The sequence below is a fragment of the Schistocerca cancellata genome, chromosome 2, assembly GCF_023864275.1.
Source record: "Schistocerca cancellata isolate TAMUIC-IGC-003103 chromosome 2, iqSchCanc2.1, whole genome shotgun sequence".
NCBI lineage: Eukaryota > Metazoa > Arthropoda > Insecta > Orthoptera > Acrididae > Schistocerca > Schistocerca cancellata.
Genome location: NC_064627.1, coordinates 1148160709 through 1148180738, shown reverse-complemented (window position 1 = coordinate 1148180738; position 20030 = coordinate 1148160709). Strand labels below are relative to the sequence as shown.

At 45.5% G+C, this 20030-nt stretch overlaps 1 protein-coding gene across 1 annotated transcript in view; it reads left to right on the top strand.

The window, feature by feature from the left end:
• LOC126163182 (uncharacterized) overlaps positions 1-16198 on the top strand; it is a 33459-nt gene extending 17261 nt beyond the window's left edge. Inside the window, exons 3-4 of the mRNA XM_049920133.1 lie at positions 3996-4095; positions 14314-16198. Coding sequence (XP_049776090.1) covers positions 3996-4095; positions 14314-14456 — 243 coding nt within the window. The 3' untranslated portion in view covers positions 14457-16198. The remainder of the gene's footprint in view (positions 1-3995; positions 4096-14313) is intronic.
• Positions 16199-20030: the final 3832 nt, after the last annotated feature.

Here is a 20030-nt window from a genome sequence, read left to right as displayed (position 1 = left end):
GAATGGAGAATAAGAAGAAATGAAGAATTAAGAGCGCCGTACAAACACCGTAACATCGTCGAAGTGCTCAAGAGGAGAAGGTTGAATTGGGCAGGCCATATAGCAAGAATGACAGAGAATAGACTACCTAGAATGGCATTCCGCAGAACAATAGAAGGAACGAGAAGAAGAGGGAGACCCAGAATCAGATGGCGGGATAACATTCGGGAGGACACAACTAGGATGAACAGCAACAGCAACTGGACAAACAGCGCATTGGACAGGCAGAAGTGGAAGAGGCTTATAGTGCAGGCGTATGGTCGATAAGGCCCTTGCCACATATAAAGTAAAGCACAGGGATATTACAAATGATTGAAGCGATTTCACAGCTCTACAATAACTTCATTATTTGAGATATTTTCACAATGCTTTGCACACACATACAAAAACTCAAAAAGTTTTTTTAGGCATTCACAAATGTTCGATATGTGCCCTTTAGTGATTCGGCAGACATCAAGCCGATAATCAAGTTCCTCCCACACTCGGCGCAGCATGTCCCCATCAATGAGTTCAAAAGCATCGTTGATGCGAGCTCGCAGTTCTGGCACGTTTCTTGGTAGAGGATGTTTAAACACTGAATCTTTCACATAACCCCACAGAAAGAAATCGCATGGGGTTAAGTCAGGAGAGCGTGGAGGCCATGACATGAATTGCTGATCATGATCTCCACCACGACCGATCCATCGGCTTTCCAATCTCCTGTTTAAGAAATGCCGAACATCATGTTGAAAGATGAAGTCGGCGCTATCGGTCTCCAGTTGTGGCATGAGCCAATTTTCCAGCATGTCCAGATACACGTGTCCTGTAACGTTTTTTTCGCAGAGGAAAAAGGGGCCGTAAACTTCAAACCGTGAGATTGCACAAAACACGTTAACTTTTGGTGAATTTCGAATTTGCTGCACGAATGCGTGAGGATTCTCTACCGCCCAGATTCGCACATTGTTTCTGTTCACTTCACCATTAAGAAAAAATGTTGCTTCATCACTTAAAACAAGTTTCGCACTGAACGCATCCTCTTCCATGAGCTGTTGCAACCGCGCCGAAAATTCAAAGCGTTTGACTTTGTCATCGGGTGTCAGGGCTTGTAGCAATTGTAAACGGTAAGGCTTCTGCTTTAGCCTTTTCCGTAAGATTTTCCAAACCGTCGGCTGTGGTACGTTTAGCTCCCTGCTTGCTTTATTCGTCGACTTCCACGGGCTACGCATGAAACTTGCCCGCAAGCGTTCAACTGTTTCTTTGCTCACTGCAGGCCGACCCGTTGATTTCCCCTTACAGAGGCATCCAGAAGCTTTAAACTGCGCATAGCATCGCCGAATGGAGTTAGCAGTTGGTGGATCTTTGTTGAACTTCGTCCTGAAGTGTCGTTGCACTGTTATGACTGACTGATGTGAGTGCATTTCAAGCACGACATACGCTTTCTCGGCTCCTGTCGCCATTTTGTCTCACTGCGCTCTCGAGCGCTCTGGCGGCAGAAACCTGAAGTGCGGCTTCAGCCGAACAAAACTTTATGAGTTTTTCTACGTATCTGTAGTGTGTCGTGACCATATGTCAGTGAATGGAGCTACAGTGAATTTATGAAATCGCTTCAATCATTTGTAATAGCCCTGTATATGCACCAAACGCAAAATCACAGCGACCTCTATTTTTCACCATACACTTTTCCGAACTTCGCGCAGTGTCTTAGTTTCACATAAATTTCACAATAACTATGACCATTAACGAAATGATTTGAACATCATGAACCTGACACATAAAGTTACAAGCAAAGCAAAAATTATTTTTTTTACCAAATAGTTTCTGTAAAATCGTTTGAGAAAGATTGCAGCGTGCACGCCTCGACCGGCCGAAAGGTGGGAAAACCCTTATCGGCCTCCCCTTCTGAACAAGCGGATGAACTCGCCCAGCGCTTTGGACGAAGCCTGGTCACTGTGCACGGGCTATATCAGCCGATCCGATGTAACCATTCACCACCAACATGTTGTATACCTACCTAGCAAACATGTTTTCAAATGGCTGTAGCACGGAAACGGTGCGTTTCCGCACATGGATTTCTATTCAAAATATCATGTATAGTCTCTCGTCTATAAGTTCTAGAAGTCTGTAACAGGAATTTCCTGTATGTTCTCGATCCAGCTAATCTAAGAGTTTATCAGGTCTGATAAATTGTAACATCCTTGTATTACGAATGGTTTGAAAACATCACCTGTAATAACTCTTCTGGTAAATTGTAGAACAGTGTACCTTTCCATGTATTAATTCTTGAAAGTGCTGAAAAGACGGCTTTGATATTCCATACTCGTTAATTGAGGATACAAAGAAGAGCTGTATATCTATGATTGCGTGTGTCCAAAATATGATTTCTACCTCACCATTTATGGCAGTCCTATCCAGTTCGCTCCTACCCTCAAACACCTCGGCCTCGCCCTCGCCCGTCATCTGACACAGACTCCCCATCTCCTTACAATCCAACACAAAGCTCACCACAGACTCCGCCTCCTGAAACTCCTGTCCAGCTGGACATGGGGACTGCATCCTGCCACCATCCTTCACAACTACAAATCTTTGATCTGCCCCATCCTTTGTTATGCCAGTTTTGATTCGATTTGTGCCCCTCCCAGGTTCTATAACGCCCTCCAAATCCTCAAGTGCCATGCACTCTGCCTTGCCTTTCGTATCCACCTTCCATACCCAACACGCATCCTCTATGACCTCATCCCTTTCCCCCACCTTCTCCTTTTCCTTGAACATGTTCACACCTTGTATATTGCCCACCGACTCGACCTCCCCCACCCACTGGTTTCCCCCTTCCTCTCCACCCCCTGCCTGTTGCCGCGCCTTGACCGTTGTGTCCCGCCCTCTCTCCATCTCCACACCCTCCACCTCCTTTCCCAACACAACTTCCAGCTCCTACCCTTTCCAGATGATGAACTTCGCACTGACATCTACCCCTCCTACCAATTGTAGCCCCACCTTCCTCCTGCCTCCTCCTCAGGGCTCCCTCTCCTCCTCCTCCCTTCTCCTGAGCGGCTTCCCCCCCCCTCCTACACCCCTCCCTCCCCTGTGCTCCACTTCAGTGTCTCTGCACTCCCTCCTGCCTTGTGTTCCTTCTTCATCTCCTGCCCTGCCCTTTTCCTGCCCCTTGGTGTGTCTCCTGCCCCCTTTTTTTCCTGTTCCTCCCCCCCAGTCCCCCCCTCTCCCCATCGCACCTTCCTCCTCTCTTTTTCCCTCCTCTCCAGCCTCCAGTCGCTCGGCAGGTCCTTACCAGCGGTTTTTTTTCCCTTCACGTGTGCTCTGTCGTTTCCAGTGATTTTTCGTGCTCTGTGTGATTTTTATCCTGTAACAGACTTTTAACTTGTGTTTGCCTCCAGTGTTTTTTTTTTTTTTTTATAATGCACTTTGATTTGCCGGCTGTGTTCTTTTAACTTTATGTCAACTTTTTAACTATCCCCCAGTGCATGTCCTCACCTTAGTGTATATTTTAACTCCTATGATCTCCATTTACTGTGTTTTTTATGCCCCCCTTTTTATGTAATCCCCCTTCTCTGTTTTTGTAAAGCCAATTGGCTGAAGAGCGGTGGACTGTGCCATTGCGAGGCCTCCCCTGCCCATATGGGGCAGGGAAATGAAATCACAATAAAGAAAAAGAAAAGTATCCAAAAGTCAGAAATGAACAACACAGTAGGCCTAATCATAAAGTGAAAGGAACAGCAACGCACAGTGAGAGGGAACGGCTGATGTTGCTGGAAGCCACGGCACATTTAATCTCGTGTACATACGATTATGTTTTTGTGCTTGTAAGCAGGGAAAATAATATTGTGAAATTGTGAATATAAATGGCAAGTTACTGAAATGAATAATATTACTATTTAATTTTGCAGGTTATTTGTAGTTCATATGCTGTGTACTTAATTTTGGCGTCAAGGAGATTGGTTTTGTGTATATATTTCAATTTACAGCCCCGTTCTCCAGAGGAATTAAAGGAAGCTGACAACAGGTTCTTCTACATAAAATTCCCTGAAGGGGACGCCACAAGGGTATTGTTAGAGGGAATGAATGGTAAGTCGATTGTTTAGGTCAGCAGCAATTCCTTTGGAACTAATATACTGTGCTGCGCAACAGTTTTGAATGTGACTGGGCGTCACAGCCTTACATTAAGTGATACGCCAAGAAACAGGCACCACACACTGTTTTGCGAGGAAAACAGTGACAGTTTCATGGATGAATTAAATGTGGAGAAATGAATGGTACCTCTGTATCAATACCTTCGTTTTAAATAGAAAATTAACAACGTTCGCTGTCATTTCCTTTTATGAGAACAACGCAAACATATAAATGTATATTTCCACACTTGTAAGTAAAAGAGAACTTCATTATTCTACATCTACATATAGAAAGATTGCCCGCGAGCCGCTGTTTGATGTATGGCGGAGGGTACACAGTACCTCCAGTGCTCATTTCCTTTCCTCTTCCTCCCGCCGATAGAGCGAGGGAAAAATGACTGTCTACATGCCTCCGACGAGCTCTAATTTCTCTTATGTTATCTTCGTGATCCTTAAAACGAAATGTATTTTGGCGGCAGCAGAATCGTTATGCAGTCAGCCTCAAAAGATGGTTCTCTAAATTTTCTCAGTAGCCCCTCCAGGGATTCGCATCAGAATTCACAAAACATCTTCGTAATACTCGTGTGCTGATTGAACCTACCGGTAACCTGAATTGTTTCGATGTCTCGGTTTAGTCCGATCTGGTGGGTATCGTAAACACTCGAGTAGTATTGGTACTGAAACAGAGGATGACAGACTAAAGGCCGAAATACTAAATGTCTTTTTCCAAAGTTGTTTCACAGAGGAAGATTGCACTGTAGTTCCTTCTCTAGATTGTCGCACAGATGACAAAATGGTAGATATCGAAATAGACGACGGAGGGATAGAGAAACAATTAAAATCGTTCAAAAGAGGAAAGGCCTCTGGGCCTGATGGGATACCAGTTCAATTTTACACAGAGTACGCGAAGGAACTTGCCCCCCTTCTTACAGCGGTGTACCGTAGGTCCCTAGAAGAGCGTAAAGTTCCAAAAGATTGGAAAAGGGCACAGGTCATCCCCGTTTTCAAGAAGGGACGTCGAACAGATGTGCAGAACTATAGACCTATATCTCTAACGTCGATCAGTTGTAGAATTTTGGAACACGTATTGTGTTCGAGTATAATGACTTTTCTGGAGACTAGAAATCTACTCTGTAGGAATCAGCATGAGTTTCGAAAAAGACGGTCGTGTGAAACCCAGCTCGCGCTATTCGTCCACGAGACTCAGAGGGCCATAAACACGGGTTCACAGGTAGATGCCGTGTTTCTTGACTTCCGCAAGGCGTTCGATACAGTTCCCCACAGTCGTTTAATGAACAAAGTAAGAGCATATGGACTATCAGACCAATTGTATGATTGGATTGAGGAGTTCCTAGATAACAGGACGCAGCATGTCATTCTCAATGGAGAGAAGTCTTCCGAAGTAAGAGTGATTTCATGTGTGCCGCAGGGGAGTGTCATAGGACCGTTGCTATTCACAATATACATAAATGACCTGGTGGATGACATCGGAAGTTCACTGAGGCTTTTTGCAGATGATGCTGTGGTGTATCGAGAGGTTGTAACAATGGAAAATTGTACTGAAATGCAGGAGGATCTGCAGCGAATTGACGTATGGTGCAGGGAATGGCAATTGAATTTCAATGTAGACAAGTGTAATGTGCTGCGAATACAGAGAAAGACAGATCCTTCATCATTTAGCTACAAAATAGCAGGTCAGCAACTGGAAGCAGTTAATACCATAAATTATCTGGGAGTACGCATTAGGAGTGATTTAAAATGGAATGATCATATAATGTTGATCGTCGGTAAAGTAGATGCCAGACTGAGATTCATTGGAAGAATCCTAAGGAAATGCAATCCGAAAACAAAGGAAGTAGGTTACAGTACGCTTGTTCGCCCACTGCTTGAATACTGCTCAGCAGTGTGGGATCCGTACCAGATAGGGTCGATAGAAGATATGGAGAAGATCCAACGGAGAGCAGCGCGCTTCGTTACAGGATCATTTAGTAATCGCGAAAGCGTTACGGAGATGATAGATGAACTCCAGTGGAAGACTCTGCAGGAGAGACGCTCAGTAGCTCGGTACGGGCTTTTGTCAAAGTTTCGAGAACATACTTTCACCGAAGAGTCAAGCAGTATATTGCTCCCTCCTACGTATATCTCGCGAAGAGACCATGAGGATAAAATCAGAGACATTAGAGCCCACACAGAGGCATACCGACAATCTTTCTTTCCACGAACAATACGAGACTGGAATAGAAGGGAGAACCGATAGAGGTACTCAAGGTACGCTCCGCCACACAGCGTCAGGTGGCTTGCGGAGTATTGATGTAGATGTAGATGTAGAATGGATCGCACTAGTGTTGTATACGTGGTCTCCTTCGTAGATGAGCTACACTTCCTAAAGCTCTCCCAATAAACGGAAGTCAAGCATTCGCTTTCCATTCTATCGTCCTTCCGTACTCGTTCCATTTCACATCACTTCGCAACATTACACTCAGGTACTTAATCGTCGTGACTGTGTCAAATAGTACGCCACTAATGCTGTATTCGAACATCACTCTATTGTTTTTCCTGCTCATCTGAATTAACTTGCATTGTTCTATATTTAGAGAAGGCTGCCATTCATCACACCAGCTACGTATTTTGTCCAAGTCATCTCGCATCCTCCTACAGTCACTCAACAACAACACCTTTCCGCACACCACAGCGTCCTCAGCAAACAGCCGCGGGTTGCCGGTCACTGCGTCTGTCACAGAAAACGAGTGGTCCTAGGACGCGTCCCTGCGGCACTCCTAGTGATACCGTTGTATTCGACGAATACCGGCCGTCGACGAGGACGTACTGGGTTCTGTTACTCAGGAAGTCCTCTAGCCTCTTACGTATCTGGAAACACATTCCGTATGCTCGTACCTTTCTTAACAGTCAGCAGTGTGGTGGCACCGTGTCAAATGCTTTATGGAAATCTAGGAATGTGGAATCTGCCTTCGTGACAGATTTATTAACTTTAGGAACCATCGTCGCTGTGATGACATCATGATCAGTAAGCCGTGCCTCTATACTGACACTGCCGACAACGTCAAGTTTGCCTCTGGTTACACGATCTAAAATATTTCCATTGCGTGTGGGTTGTCTAACCAGTTGCTGAAGACAGTTTTTGGAAAACGTGCTCTGCGCTTCACAAGGCTTTCTGTCCATACCATCTGCAATGAATCCGCAGACGTCACTCGGCATAGTGAAGTCGCCTCCAATTAATAATGCATGATCAGGAGATGTCCGTTATACTTTCTCTGAATGATTCTACAACGGTTCCGGTAGAATCGGCTGGCTGGTAAGAACATCCCATAATTAACCTGAGTTCAGATTTCAAATTTTCCCGGCGTACATATTGTTCCATAAAATTTCGGGCGAACTGCCGGATGTTTGCAACTTGCTGCCACAATATTTCGGCGCACAGTCTTCTGGCCATCTTCAGGTGATACTGGCGATAACTCTGGTATTTAAGGGCCCTCCAGGACATGCGCGGTGGATTCACTTGGCGCTGCGTGTGCGCTACTTGAGCGCGTTCGATTCTGCTGCGCCGCGCGCCTTCCGTGGTGAAAACTCGCCGCATCGATATCAATTCGATTGTCTTGCCGCGGTTCCATCACAGAACTACGGCGACTACGGAGGACACGAAATTCTTAGACGACCGGATTCCATGCCGATTTCAATTGGTAACCGCCGTCACGATTAATAAGAGACTCACTGTCAGACAGCCGTATTTCCACGGATTCATTAGTAATAGAACTCCAAAAGTTAGACGTATGGGCCACAATTATTGTCTCATTGTAATTCATGGCATGACCAGTGAAAATACAGTGTTCGGCGATGGTAGACTTACAAGGCTGAAGGAGGCGAGTATGCCGCTACTCTTGTACAGTGCAATCCTGCACAGTACGCGTCGTGTGCTCTGTATAAGATTTGCCGCATTCAGACGGAATCGTGTAAACACCTGCCTTGAGCAGCTCTGCGTCGCGTCTGACATATCCCAACAGCGACGAAAGTTTTGCAGGGTGGTGAAAGATACCAGAACTCAGGGAGTTTTCGCCAGTATCACCTGAAGATGGCCAGAAGACGCTGCGTCGAAATATTGTGGCAGGAAGTTGCAAACATCCGCCAGTTCGCCAGAAATTTTGTGGAACAACCTGAGTTCACCTAGACGTGGTGCTCAAGTCCAAATAGTTTCACAGTCAGACTCAATTTTGACCTCGATAGACAGCAATGAACAGTCCCCCTCCTGTGGCGTCTGATATGTCTTTAGGATACACAGCCAGTTAAGTAAGATCGTTGTTAGGTTAATCAGTAGAAACATGTATTTGACAACAAACTAAAGCATACATATGCGTCATATATTAACAAACCAAATATGTAATTTCAATTAATACTACGTCCAGTCACCCGCAACAGTCCGAGCCATGCTTGAAACCAACTTTTCCGCATATTCACGTGGGAATGACCTGCAAATGCGTCGAATTTGCGTTGAGAGCTGTTTCAAAGTGAATTCTGCTTGCGTTTGACACAGTGTTAAGAATAGGTTTTCCGAAAAACGGTTAATAATAATTTTTTCTATTTTTGGGGTGACTTTACCGATTGAGCCACGTTCTTCAACGTCATCCACGTTTCTAACCAATTTATAGCGTGTTACCCAGTTGTTTACAAATGATTGTGATTTCTGCATATATTTAGACGCCACGGCGTGACTCATGTCGGACCTTTGGGGTGGCTACAGAGAAACACATCCCAAAATCGCGATGCACAAGCTGCATTCTTGTCTCTTCTTGTGTATCTTAGTCAAGAATTCAGAGTAAACTAGTGCCTTATGGACATTGCATGGAGGACAGGTGCTCCCTATTTTGGGCTGTGAAAGAACTGAGGCAACATCTTTCACCATCTGTCTGTAGTGCTGACCATAATCTTACCTAGACTATGTTGCTAAATATTTTGGAGCTTTCTATTCAGGTTTCAGCTAGCTCCCGGATCCGAGAGTAATTTAAGTGCGACAACCTCCCTGGAGGGCAGTAAGCACAGAAACTTTGGAACGAATACTTGGACAATTTACTGCTAAAGTTTTGACAGCTGAAGCTTGTCTGCTTATTTCGCATCCTGCACTCTCGATAGCAGCAGGCAGGTCCTCCTCCACATCTCAGATGAGGCCCACCCAGGAGACACACCGAGTGCACACTGAACTCTTTCCGCCACTGGACACTATTTCCCTAAGGGGTTCGTTCCATAACGCGACTAGCACTGGAGCTCCAGATGACTGGTAGCCCCCTCTCTCCCCGTGTGTCTGGCCTGCAGGGACCCTGCTGAAGGAGCGGCCACCTGTCCACTCACAAAGTGAATGGGCGACGCGAGACTATCGGCCTTCACACTGATTCTCCAGCTCGGGCCACGCGGCCGCTAACAGCCCGCCACACATTCTGCCAGTGAGCGCGATCCCCCTCGTCGGGTATGCTGGAAGATGTCTCGACAGCACAGCCCGTGGGCGAAACGAGCGACGCTGGACGTGTCCCGTGCGATGCACCAGCTTCTCCGCTGCCGCCACACTCCGAGGCAGCAGCCTGCAGACGGCTGACCGTGGGCATAAGCGTCTTCAGCTACTTGCGAACTGTGGCCACATTCTCCTGCGTCCGCACACAGCAGGCACACACATAATACATCCTGGCACTACAAATTTAAAAAAAAAAAACAAGGAGGAAGAGCTAAACGTGTGACTTGCAAGTCTCCTCGTGCTTCGTCAATGGAGACTGCCAGCTGAATGAGGTGTGATCAGAGATCACAGGCCGTCCAAAGCAAACAAACAAATGGCTGCTGCGCTGTAGACTGCGCGAATGTACACGTTAGCGGTATTAAAATGCGATACTGTACCTCTGAAATACAAAAGTACACAATGAATTTAAGAATTAAATTTTACAAGTACACAGTAACATGCAAAGTATTTATGAATTAAGGTGCGGAAACAAACAAAAAAGTTAAATATGCTACACGCTAGTCTCTTGGTGCTTCACCAACAAAGGCTGATGGCTGCTATGGATATCATGTATTTTCGTAATTTATAGCAGTTCTGGCTGATAAGTTATAAATTTCAAATATTTCTAAATGTATGTCTACCCAGCATTATTTCCTGTATCTGTTTTCATAAAATTTGTTCCACTCAGTTGTTCAGTAGTACATAGTTTATATAAAAAATGTTCTTGTCTCTCATGCCATGTCAATGTGCTTCTCATATGACTATAAGATCAAACTGTGGAACACATTCCAAATTCTAAGTATTGAAGGGGTTCCCAGAAGACACATCTTTAGTAATTTTACATTGCTTTTGCACAGCTTATTACTTTATCAAAGTTATAAATTACAGTTTTGTAAGTAAACGTGCATAGAGTTATGGACAACAACAGAAATGTTGAAGAAAACTCGTAGTCCTTGAAAAGCAATATCCAACAAGCAGTAAATGAAGTAGTCAGCAGACAAAAGTTTAAGTATAAACAAGAATGGGGTACATTAAGAATAATGACAATAATAAATTTAAGGCGTCTGCTGAAACAACAACGAGGAAGGACGAAGGCAATACAGAGCGTTGAGAAATGTAATCAATCGAGAGTCAAGAACGGCTAAACAACAATTTTTGGAGGGCCAAAGTAAAGGATTTAATGAAACGTTCAAGGTACAGAAAGTTAATGTGCATATTAATCACTTAAATGGTTCTTTAGAAATAGATAAATAAAATGCAATGCAGTTCAAAAGGAAAATGGAATGGTATTATATGAGCGGAAAGACATAGCAGAAAAACTGTATGTGGGAAATAATGAAGTTCAGAAACTGAAGAAGACTGGGAAAGTCGATCCCAAAGACAAGGGAGACTATATTTTCTGCTATGAGTTCGACCTGGCAGTCAGGCATCAAAACCCTGCGAAAGCCGCTGGAGTTGATGATATACCAGCAGGACTCATCAACCTGCTGGAGACAACAGCTACGTGACGAACTGCTCCATCTCATTCGAGTTATATACGAAACAATGGAGCTCACAACCGACTTGAAAAAAATGTATTACAGTGCCAGAATGCAAACAGATGTAACCCAGTAGGATCCTCAGTACGGTAACATCTCCTCCAAGGGTTTGACCTCTATCATTCTGTGGTGGATCGAAGGCGGGATAGATGCAGTGATTCTGGACGACGAGTTTCATTTGAGAAGAGGTCCGGATACACGAGAAGCGATACTCGGCTTACGAGTAATTATTGAGATAATAAAGAAGACCCATAACATATACGCTCCTGGAAATGGAAAAAAGAACACATTGACACCGGTGTGTCAGACCCACCATACTTGCTCCGGACACTGCGAGAGGGCTGTACAAGCAATGATCACACGCACGGCACAGCGGACACACCAGGAACCGCGGTGTTGGCCGTCGAATGGCGCTAGCTGCGCAGCATTTGTGCACCGCCGCCGTCAGTGTCAGCCAGTTTGCCGTGGCATACGGAGCTCCATCGCAGTCTTTAACACTGGTAGCATGCCGCGACAGCGTGGACGTGAACCGTATGTGCAGTTGACGGACTTTGAGCGAGGGCGTATAGTGGGCATGCGGGAGGCCGGGTGGACGTACCGCCGAATTGCTCAACACGTGGGGCGTGAGGTCTCCACAGTACATCGATGTTGTCGCCAGTGGTCGGCGGAAGGTGCACGTGCCCGTCGACCTGGGACCGGACCGCAGCGACGCACGGATGCACGCCAAAACCGTAGGATCCTACGCAGTGCCGTAGGGGACCGCACCGCCACTTCCCAGCAAATTAGGGACACTGTTGCTCCTGGGGTATCGGCGAGGACCATTCGCAACCGTCTCCATGAAGCTGGGCTACGGTCCCGCACACCGTTAGGCCGTCTTCCGCTCACGCCCCAACATCGTGCAGCCCGCCTCCAGTGGTGTCGCGACAGGCGTGAATGGAGGGACGAATGGAGACGTGTCGTCTTCAGCGATGAGAGTCGCTTCTGCCTTGGTGCCAATGATGGTCGTATGCGTGTTTGGCGCCGTGCAGGTGAGCGCCACAATCAGGACTGCATACGACCGAGGCACACAGGGCCAACACCCGGCATCATGGTGTGGGGAGCGATCTCCTACACTGGCCGTACACCACTGGTGATCGTCGAGGGGACACTGAATAGTGCACGGTACATCCAAACCGTCATCGAACCCATCGTTCTACCATTCCTAGACAGGCAAGGGAACTTGCTGTTCCAACAGGACAATGCACGTCCGTATGTATCCCGTGCCACCCAACGTGCTCTAGAAGGTGTAAGTCAACTACCCTGGCCAGCAAGATCTCCGGATCTGTCCCCCATTGAGCATGTTTGGGACTGGATGAAGCGTCGTCTCACGCGGTCTGCACGTCCAGCACGAACGCTGGTCCAACTGAGGCGCCAGGTGGAAATGGCATGGCAAGCCGTTCCACAGGACTACATCCAGCATCTCTACGATCGTCTCCATGGGAGAATAGCAGCCTGCATTGCTGCGAAAGGTGGATATACACTGTACTAGTGCCGACATTGTGCATGCTCTGTTGCCTGTGTGTATGTGCCTGTGGTTCTGTCAGTGTGATCATGTGATGTATCTGACCCCAGGAATGTGTCAATAAAGTTTCTCCTTCCTGGGACAATGCATTCACGGTGTTCTTATTTCAATTTCCAGGAGTGTATATTCCCTTCGTTGACTTAGTAAAAGCATGGCGAGAGATTTTGAGACGCTGAGAGAGAGTGGCATAAAGCATAAGGGCAGAAGAACAGTGCAGAGTCTGTCTAGAGAAGAGGTGGATGTGATAAGATATGGAGAATATCAAAATGAAAGGTGTGCGACAGGGTTGCCCGTACGCTCCTGCCTTATTCAGTGGATACATTCAGAAGGCAATAGATTAAGTCAGAGAGAAACTAGGAGCTACAGAAGTAACTAATGTCCGTAGTAAGAAAACAGACATGTTGAGATTTGCTGATAATATTGCATTGTTAAGTGAAGACGTGGAACAACTAGAAGCAGTGCAGCCCCACATAGAAAACACCCTCATCTCCTGCTAAATTATGAAAATGAATACAGCTAGCACAAAAATCTTAGCGATGAGTAGAAGAAAACCGCTGCTCAGTACTCACTTAACAATGAGCGACTGGAGGCTATACTTCGCCTACTTAGGGAGTAAAATTACGTAAGCTGGAAAACCAAATAAGACTCTTGCAAGTCAAAGCTACCAGGTAAAGGCTGCTTTCAACAAAAGGAGAAGCCTTTTGACATCAAGCTGCACAGACTAAAATCTCAGGAAAGTCGCCATAAAGACCATTGTTTGCTGTGTGCTGCTGTACAGGAGTGAAACATGGGCACTCGGAGAAGCAGAAAAACACAAAATAATAGACTTCGACCTGCCGTGCTACCGCAGAACGCTGAAGATTTCCTGGGGAGATATGCTACCAAATGAAGATGTGCTCCATAGAGTGGAGGAAGAGAAACCGTACCAGCTTATCCCGCACTGAAGAGCCACGTGGCTGCCATCTACTGAGACGTGATGGTGCCACTGAAGGGGCAGTAGAGGGGAAAGCACGACAGGCAGACTGAAACTGTAGTATGTCAACCAGATCACGGAGAATACGAGATGCACCACCTATACTGCTCTCAAAAAAAAAAAAAGCTGAAGGGAAGAAAAGCATGGTGTTGCTACACTGTCTGACGGTTGAAGACCTAAGAAGGAGAAGTTGGATGCCTACCAGAATAAAGTACTTTAGAGGCTAGGAAATATAAATGAAGAAGACTGTCAAACTGAATTATAAATGTAATGACACACTTCAGCCATCGCCGAGTTACACATTACACTTTTGTTCATTGGCATCTTTTTCTGGAATCTAGGAATATTGTTAAGTAATAAGAAGTAACTATATTAACAGCATTTGCACATGACCGATTTTAATTGTGAGGAACCTTCATAAAAGTTACGTGTTAATCATAAAATGAAAATCATTTTTTCCACCAATAACATTTAGTGTTTTGAGGATTCTCAAATTATATGTTGTTAAGTAGCTTTGAAGAGACTTAACGTTTTAACGACCTTTGGTATTCTTAGAGATATTCATCTCAAGATTTTTTTAAATTCTTGCATAATGCTTTTGTTTTTAGGTTTACGGAAGAGAAACTATTTTTTGGCTGCCGGAGAAAATTTGAAGAGTGTTGTTGTGAAAATGCATGAAGGGGACGTGTATCCAGATGACATCATGTTTTTCTATGAAAAGGTCACTGATAATCATATTAACTCTGTTTAATTGTTTAGGTACTGCGGAGGTTGAAAATACCGTTTCAGTTGTAGGGTTCTTTTTATTTAGAACACGACCGGTTTCGGACTCTTACATGCCCAGTATCAGGTGTTACACTGAGAATAAACAAGAGACCGGAGATAATAGCTTTTACACGCAGTAGTACACATAAAAAAAGCTAAAAAGTAGTTCCATATAACATTTTGGAAACTAGCGGTCGGGGTAGGTCCTGTCAAACATAAGTGAATGGTGAAGTGACACCAGATAACACTACAGACGACTGCCAGGGTAAAGAAATATGCAGTAAACACCAGGACACTTACACTTTGCGCCATCTGTTGACAGGAAGAAGAATGCCTAGCCGTTCACGATTTGAATTAGTGATTTACATTCAAAGTGACAAAAAAATCATTACATAGAATGTTACATGAAAAACGTTTAAAGTACATTATGAGTGGTAAACGAACATACTGAACTGGGCAGAACGGAACTGTAGTAAAACCGACTAGAATCCGGCGACATAAAATTTGTGTATAAACCGTAAAACACAATGAAAATTTTTCCCTTTCGGCGAGTGGCATTCAAGCTTTTAATTTACTGGGGATATGTAGGCGACGTCGAACAACGCGCCACAGCCATGAGTTAAAACAACATGAACCTGTGCCATGACTATTAAAAACCATCTCGTCATTGTACAACATGGAAGGTAGCAAAACCTTACAGTCGACACTGTCGAAAACTACTATGCCACCTAGTAGCTAGCAGCAAAGCACTAAAGGGACACATTAAAAGTAGGATCAATTTTAAACCTGCTAACTAAAAGTCGACGACTAAACAAGGTTTACATAAGATAAGACCTGAGACAAATTTTACATCATGAAAGACAGGTAAATTTTAAATTAGTGAGGATACCGATAATGACGCACAACAATGCGCCACAGTCACAGGATAAAAAATGAAAAACAAGCAAACTCCTACTAAAAGAGGAAATTTTACAGCCATGTAAAATAATGTGGGTGGACCTTGCAGATCTCACTATAGGAGACACTTGTATGCCGTACGTTCGCTAATCCTAATTAAGGGCCACCCAAATAATGGTTTCTAAAATGTTACATGGAATACATTTTTGCTTTTTTATGTGCACTGCTGCGCGTAAAAACTATTATTAGCTCCGGTCTCTTGTTTATTTTCAGTATAACACACAAAAGAGCCAGAAACCGGTTGTGTTCTAAATAAAAAGAACCATACAACTGAAGCGGTATTTTCAACCTCTGCTACAGTGCTCAGTAGCGGTTGTTCCACCGACAGGAATGTTTGTGCCTCGTTACTGTTATTGTATCACTTGAAAGATGTATTATATGTTGTAGTTACATGATTCAAAATATAGCAGTACACACTTTTAAATAAATAATACTGACATTAATACAAGAATGATGAACTACAATATATAACATGTGAGTAATGAACTGAAATTTATTAAACTTTGTAACAGTTCACTTCATGCACTGTTCACAGATTTTGCTTTGTTAAAGAATAATCTAAACAGATAATTTTGCAATTACAGAGAAATTTTTCATGCAGTATTGTTTCAATGTTGAACACTTAGATAACGTTGATCAAAGGAGTACTGCAAAGCAAGTATATATGAAAATAGGAAGTGATAACGTGTAACAACTTCTAAACAACAATGTACATCATTATTCACCAATGTATAATGACTAGTCGAATGCATATTAAAACACAGTTTGCAAAGCGCCAATTGAAGCTGTAGTATTCTGAAAGTTTATGTTTTACAGAAACATAATGGACTCAAAGAATCGTGGAGTTAACATGATGGCGGGAGACATGAGGTATGTAAATAAAATAATGAGAGTGATTTTTTCCACCTGCTTTGTTTCCGATAACGATACAGTAGATCTTTATTCCCCTCACTGTACTTACCTTGAGGAGTCACACAGCGTCGGAGACGCTTATTCCTCTCCTCATAACAGTGCTGGAACTCGGATACTGGAATAATCTACAGCTGATCTGTTACAGCCTTTTGAACATTGTCCAGGGTCCCAAACCGACGTCCCTTGAGGCGTGTTTTCAATCTCGGAGAGATAAAAAAAAGTCACAAGGACTCAACTCGGGTAAAAAAGAAGGCTGTGGAACAACAGAAATGTCCATATGGCCCAAAAACTGCTTACTGAAATCGCTTTGTGACTAGGCGCATTACCATAATGCAACACAAAATTGTTTTTGATGTTTGATTACACACGCATGACTGAAAGAGTCTTTCAGAATCTCTTGGTAAACATGTTGATTAATCCCTTGGCCTTGAAGCACAAACTCCTTATGAACGATTCCTTGGCTACGTTCTTGCTTTTCTTTGACCTTGGAGAGATTGGAATGTGCCATTCGGTGGACTGGAGCTTGGCTTCCGGTTTGTATCCACACACCTTTATCTCGTCACCACTAATGAGACATTTTAAAAAAATGGAAAAGGAGGGGGGGGGGATTTCCATTCTATTCCAAAAAAGTCAACCCACTCGTCCCTTCTCATGTCCTGTTGGTCCTGTGTGAAGTTTCTCAGAACCAATTTTGAGCAGATTTTTCCCGTCCGTAATTCATTGATCAATATCTGGCGAACGGTGGTGTTACTCAAATTCAACTCTACCCCAATCATTCTGACTGATGATCTGCACTCACAAGATCCTGGACTCTGTCGGCATTTACATAAGTTCTTGAAACCGAGGGCCTTCGACTATGAAGTGCATCCCCAGTTGACTGTCTTTCCTCTACGAACGCCTGGAATTACTGAGCGCCTGGACTCTTGACAAAGCGCTGTCTCCGTAGGCCCGCCAAGGTTTTGCAAATGTTTCCCTCGTTCTGTGTCCAAGTCTGAAGTAAAATCTAATCTCACACCATCACAATTCGTGTTAAAGAGTTCTTCACAAAAAAGTGCTACAGACAGCGAGTGTAACACTAGCGCTGTTTAACGTAAACTGATGTGGCATCACGTGTTCACCTTTCCGTCCACGTCCGGCATCGCTGGTGTGGCAGCACCCAACACAACGCTACCAGTCTCACTACTTTATTTAAACAGCTCGTATTCTGAACTGGCTGAAGGAATACAAAAAATAATGTTTTAACAGTACTTAATATCAGCTACTTAAAATTATGCAACTAAGATCCGTATTGTTTGCGGCGGTGTGGAGTCGTTCTGCTTAATGGAACATTACTCATTTACCTTAGTGAGTTTCTTGGAACTACGGTCTGCCCCGAAGTAACGTCTAACGTGGTCCAACGGGGAAAATATTTATGAAAGACAGATTGTACTATGTGCGACAGCAGAGTGCATAAAACATTCAGTTTTCTGCTGCAAAGAGGGTTTTATGTAACAAGTGTAACTGAGGCTACTGAAAAAAACAAGTTGTGCTGTAGTCTGATTTTAACAATGCACATGTTGCTGCAAGGACAAACCTTCCACGCCGTTATTGACGTAAAAACGTATACTTGCTCCTGGAAGGCAAAGGTCTCGAGTTCGAGTCTCGTTCTGGCACGCAGTCTTAATCGCCAGGAAGTTTCGTATCAGCGCACACTCCGCTACAGAGTGAAAATCTCATTCTGGAAACATTCCCCAGGCTGTGGCTAAGCCATGTCTCCGCGGTATCCTTTCTTCCGGGAGTGCAAGTTCTGCAAGGTTCGCAGAAGAGCTGCTGTGTAGTTTGGAAGGTAGGATACGAGGTACTGGAGGAAGTAAAGCTGCGAGGACGGGTGTTGAGCCGTGCTTGGGTAGCTCAGATGGTCAGTCGGCCTTTGGCTGTGGAGCGGTGCGGTACGTCCCGGCCGCTCTGTGCCGCGTTTCTAGGTGTGGTGTTGTTTGCCGCGCCACCGCGCCAGCGTTGAGTGTCGTAGTTACGTTCCTGACAACCGGTGGCTCTTTAGTATCGGAAAGGCACGATCAAGCTGCAGTTTGACACTACGTGCTCTAGACCCAAGGCCCACGAAGTAGAGAGATTTTTACGCGACGTGATACATGTTGACCGGAAAGAGCTGCTGGATATCCATTTATATATCGTCTCCAGCGTTGTGAACCTTAAGTTCACTGACGATGAGGTCTGAGACAAACTTCTCAGACCCTCGACGGAAGGTTATAGGCTCTGCCATTCTGACAGAAACGTGAGTGTGGTATCGCTCGAACGTGCTGGACTGGGAATACAAAACGTGCTCGTGTTTGAGCTACCATTTGAAGTTCCAGCGGATTTGGTCACCTTTGCTCTTCGACCCTATGGCACAGACCTCGACCATATGGCCGAAAAATGGAAGACCTTCGAAACTTACCGTGTCCTTAACGGGGTGCGGCAGGTCCGTATCGAATTGCACCGCCATATACCTTTGTATCTCACGATCGCTGGTTACCGGGCGATAATTATTTATGACGGTCAGCCGAGGACCTGCTCCGGATGTGGACAGGTAGGACACATGCGCACCGAAGGCCTGCAACTCCGTCTCGTGCAGACGCCCTCATCCGATCAGATTCGACCGTCGATAGCGACCTATGTTGAGGTGGCGAGACGGGGGACACCAGCTGTTAATGACGACCCTTCTATATTGGTGCAAGCCTCGGAGGTCCCTGCAACAGTTCCTGAGGAGCCCCCAACGTCTTCCAGCGCCGATGCCTCTGTTGGCCTACCGTCGAGCCCGGGCGCACCGCTACGACGACAAGCCGACGGTGCGGTGGAAGCTGAAGAACAGGATGGCGCGTCCACCCTCTGCCCTGCGCCGGACACAGAGGAGAGACAGCGTAAACAGCAATCGCCGAAGCGTCATAAGAAATGGCGCGTAACAACCGACAGAATAGAAAGGCCCGAGGAAGCAGCTATGGAAGACGAGGTGCGTCAGCCGATAAACCGATCCGACGCGGCCGATACTGACGTATCACACGGTTCGTTGCCTCCTCCGACTGCCGGTGGGTCCGCGCGCTGTGGGGATGTGGGAGATCACCGAAGCCCCGCCCCCGGGCGTGCACCCACGACTACGTCTGCCACTCGAGATCCAGTGGTGTCGACATCCTTGGGAGACTGGGCACAGGAGGGGGAGATGCCCCGCCTAGACCGGCATGACCCACACAAGTCGCCTCCCATATCTATGCCATGGAAACGCTCCACACTGCGACTACTGCCAACCTGTAATTCGAAGGACAGCCCCCACGACTCGATATAACAGGCGTACCGCCACGCCATAATCAATGTCAATGGCGTTACTTCTGATCTCAAAACCCGTATGTTGCAAGACAGGTTACGAGCTGCGGGTCTGGACGTTGTTTTCCTTCAAGAAGCCCGTCAGGACTCTGTATCGTCACCTACTGATATGACGGCTACGCTGTGCCTTCAGATGGGGGAGCAAGAGGTACTCCTATTCTGCTCAGGGAAGGGATTACGGTAACTGATGTATTTTATTTACCGTCGGCCCAGGGGGTCGCACTCACGGTTGGTACAGTTCATTTGGTGAACCTGTACGCTCCTTCAGGCACCGAGAGAAGGGGAGAACGTCGCACCTGTTTTGCCGAAGACTGCTCTTTCAAGGCAATGCCGACCA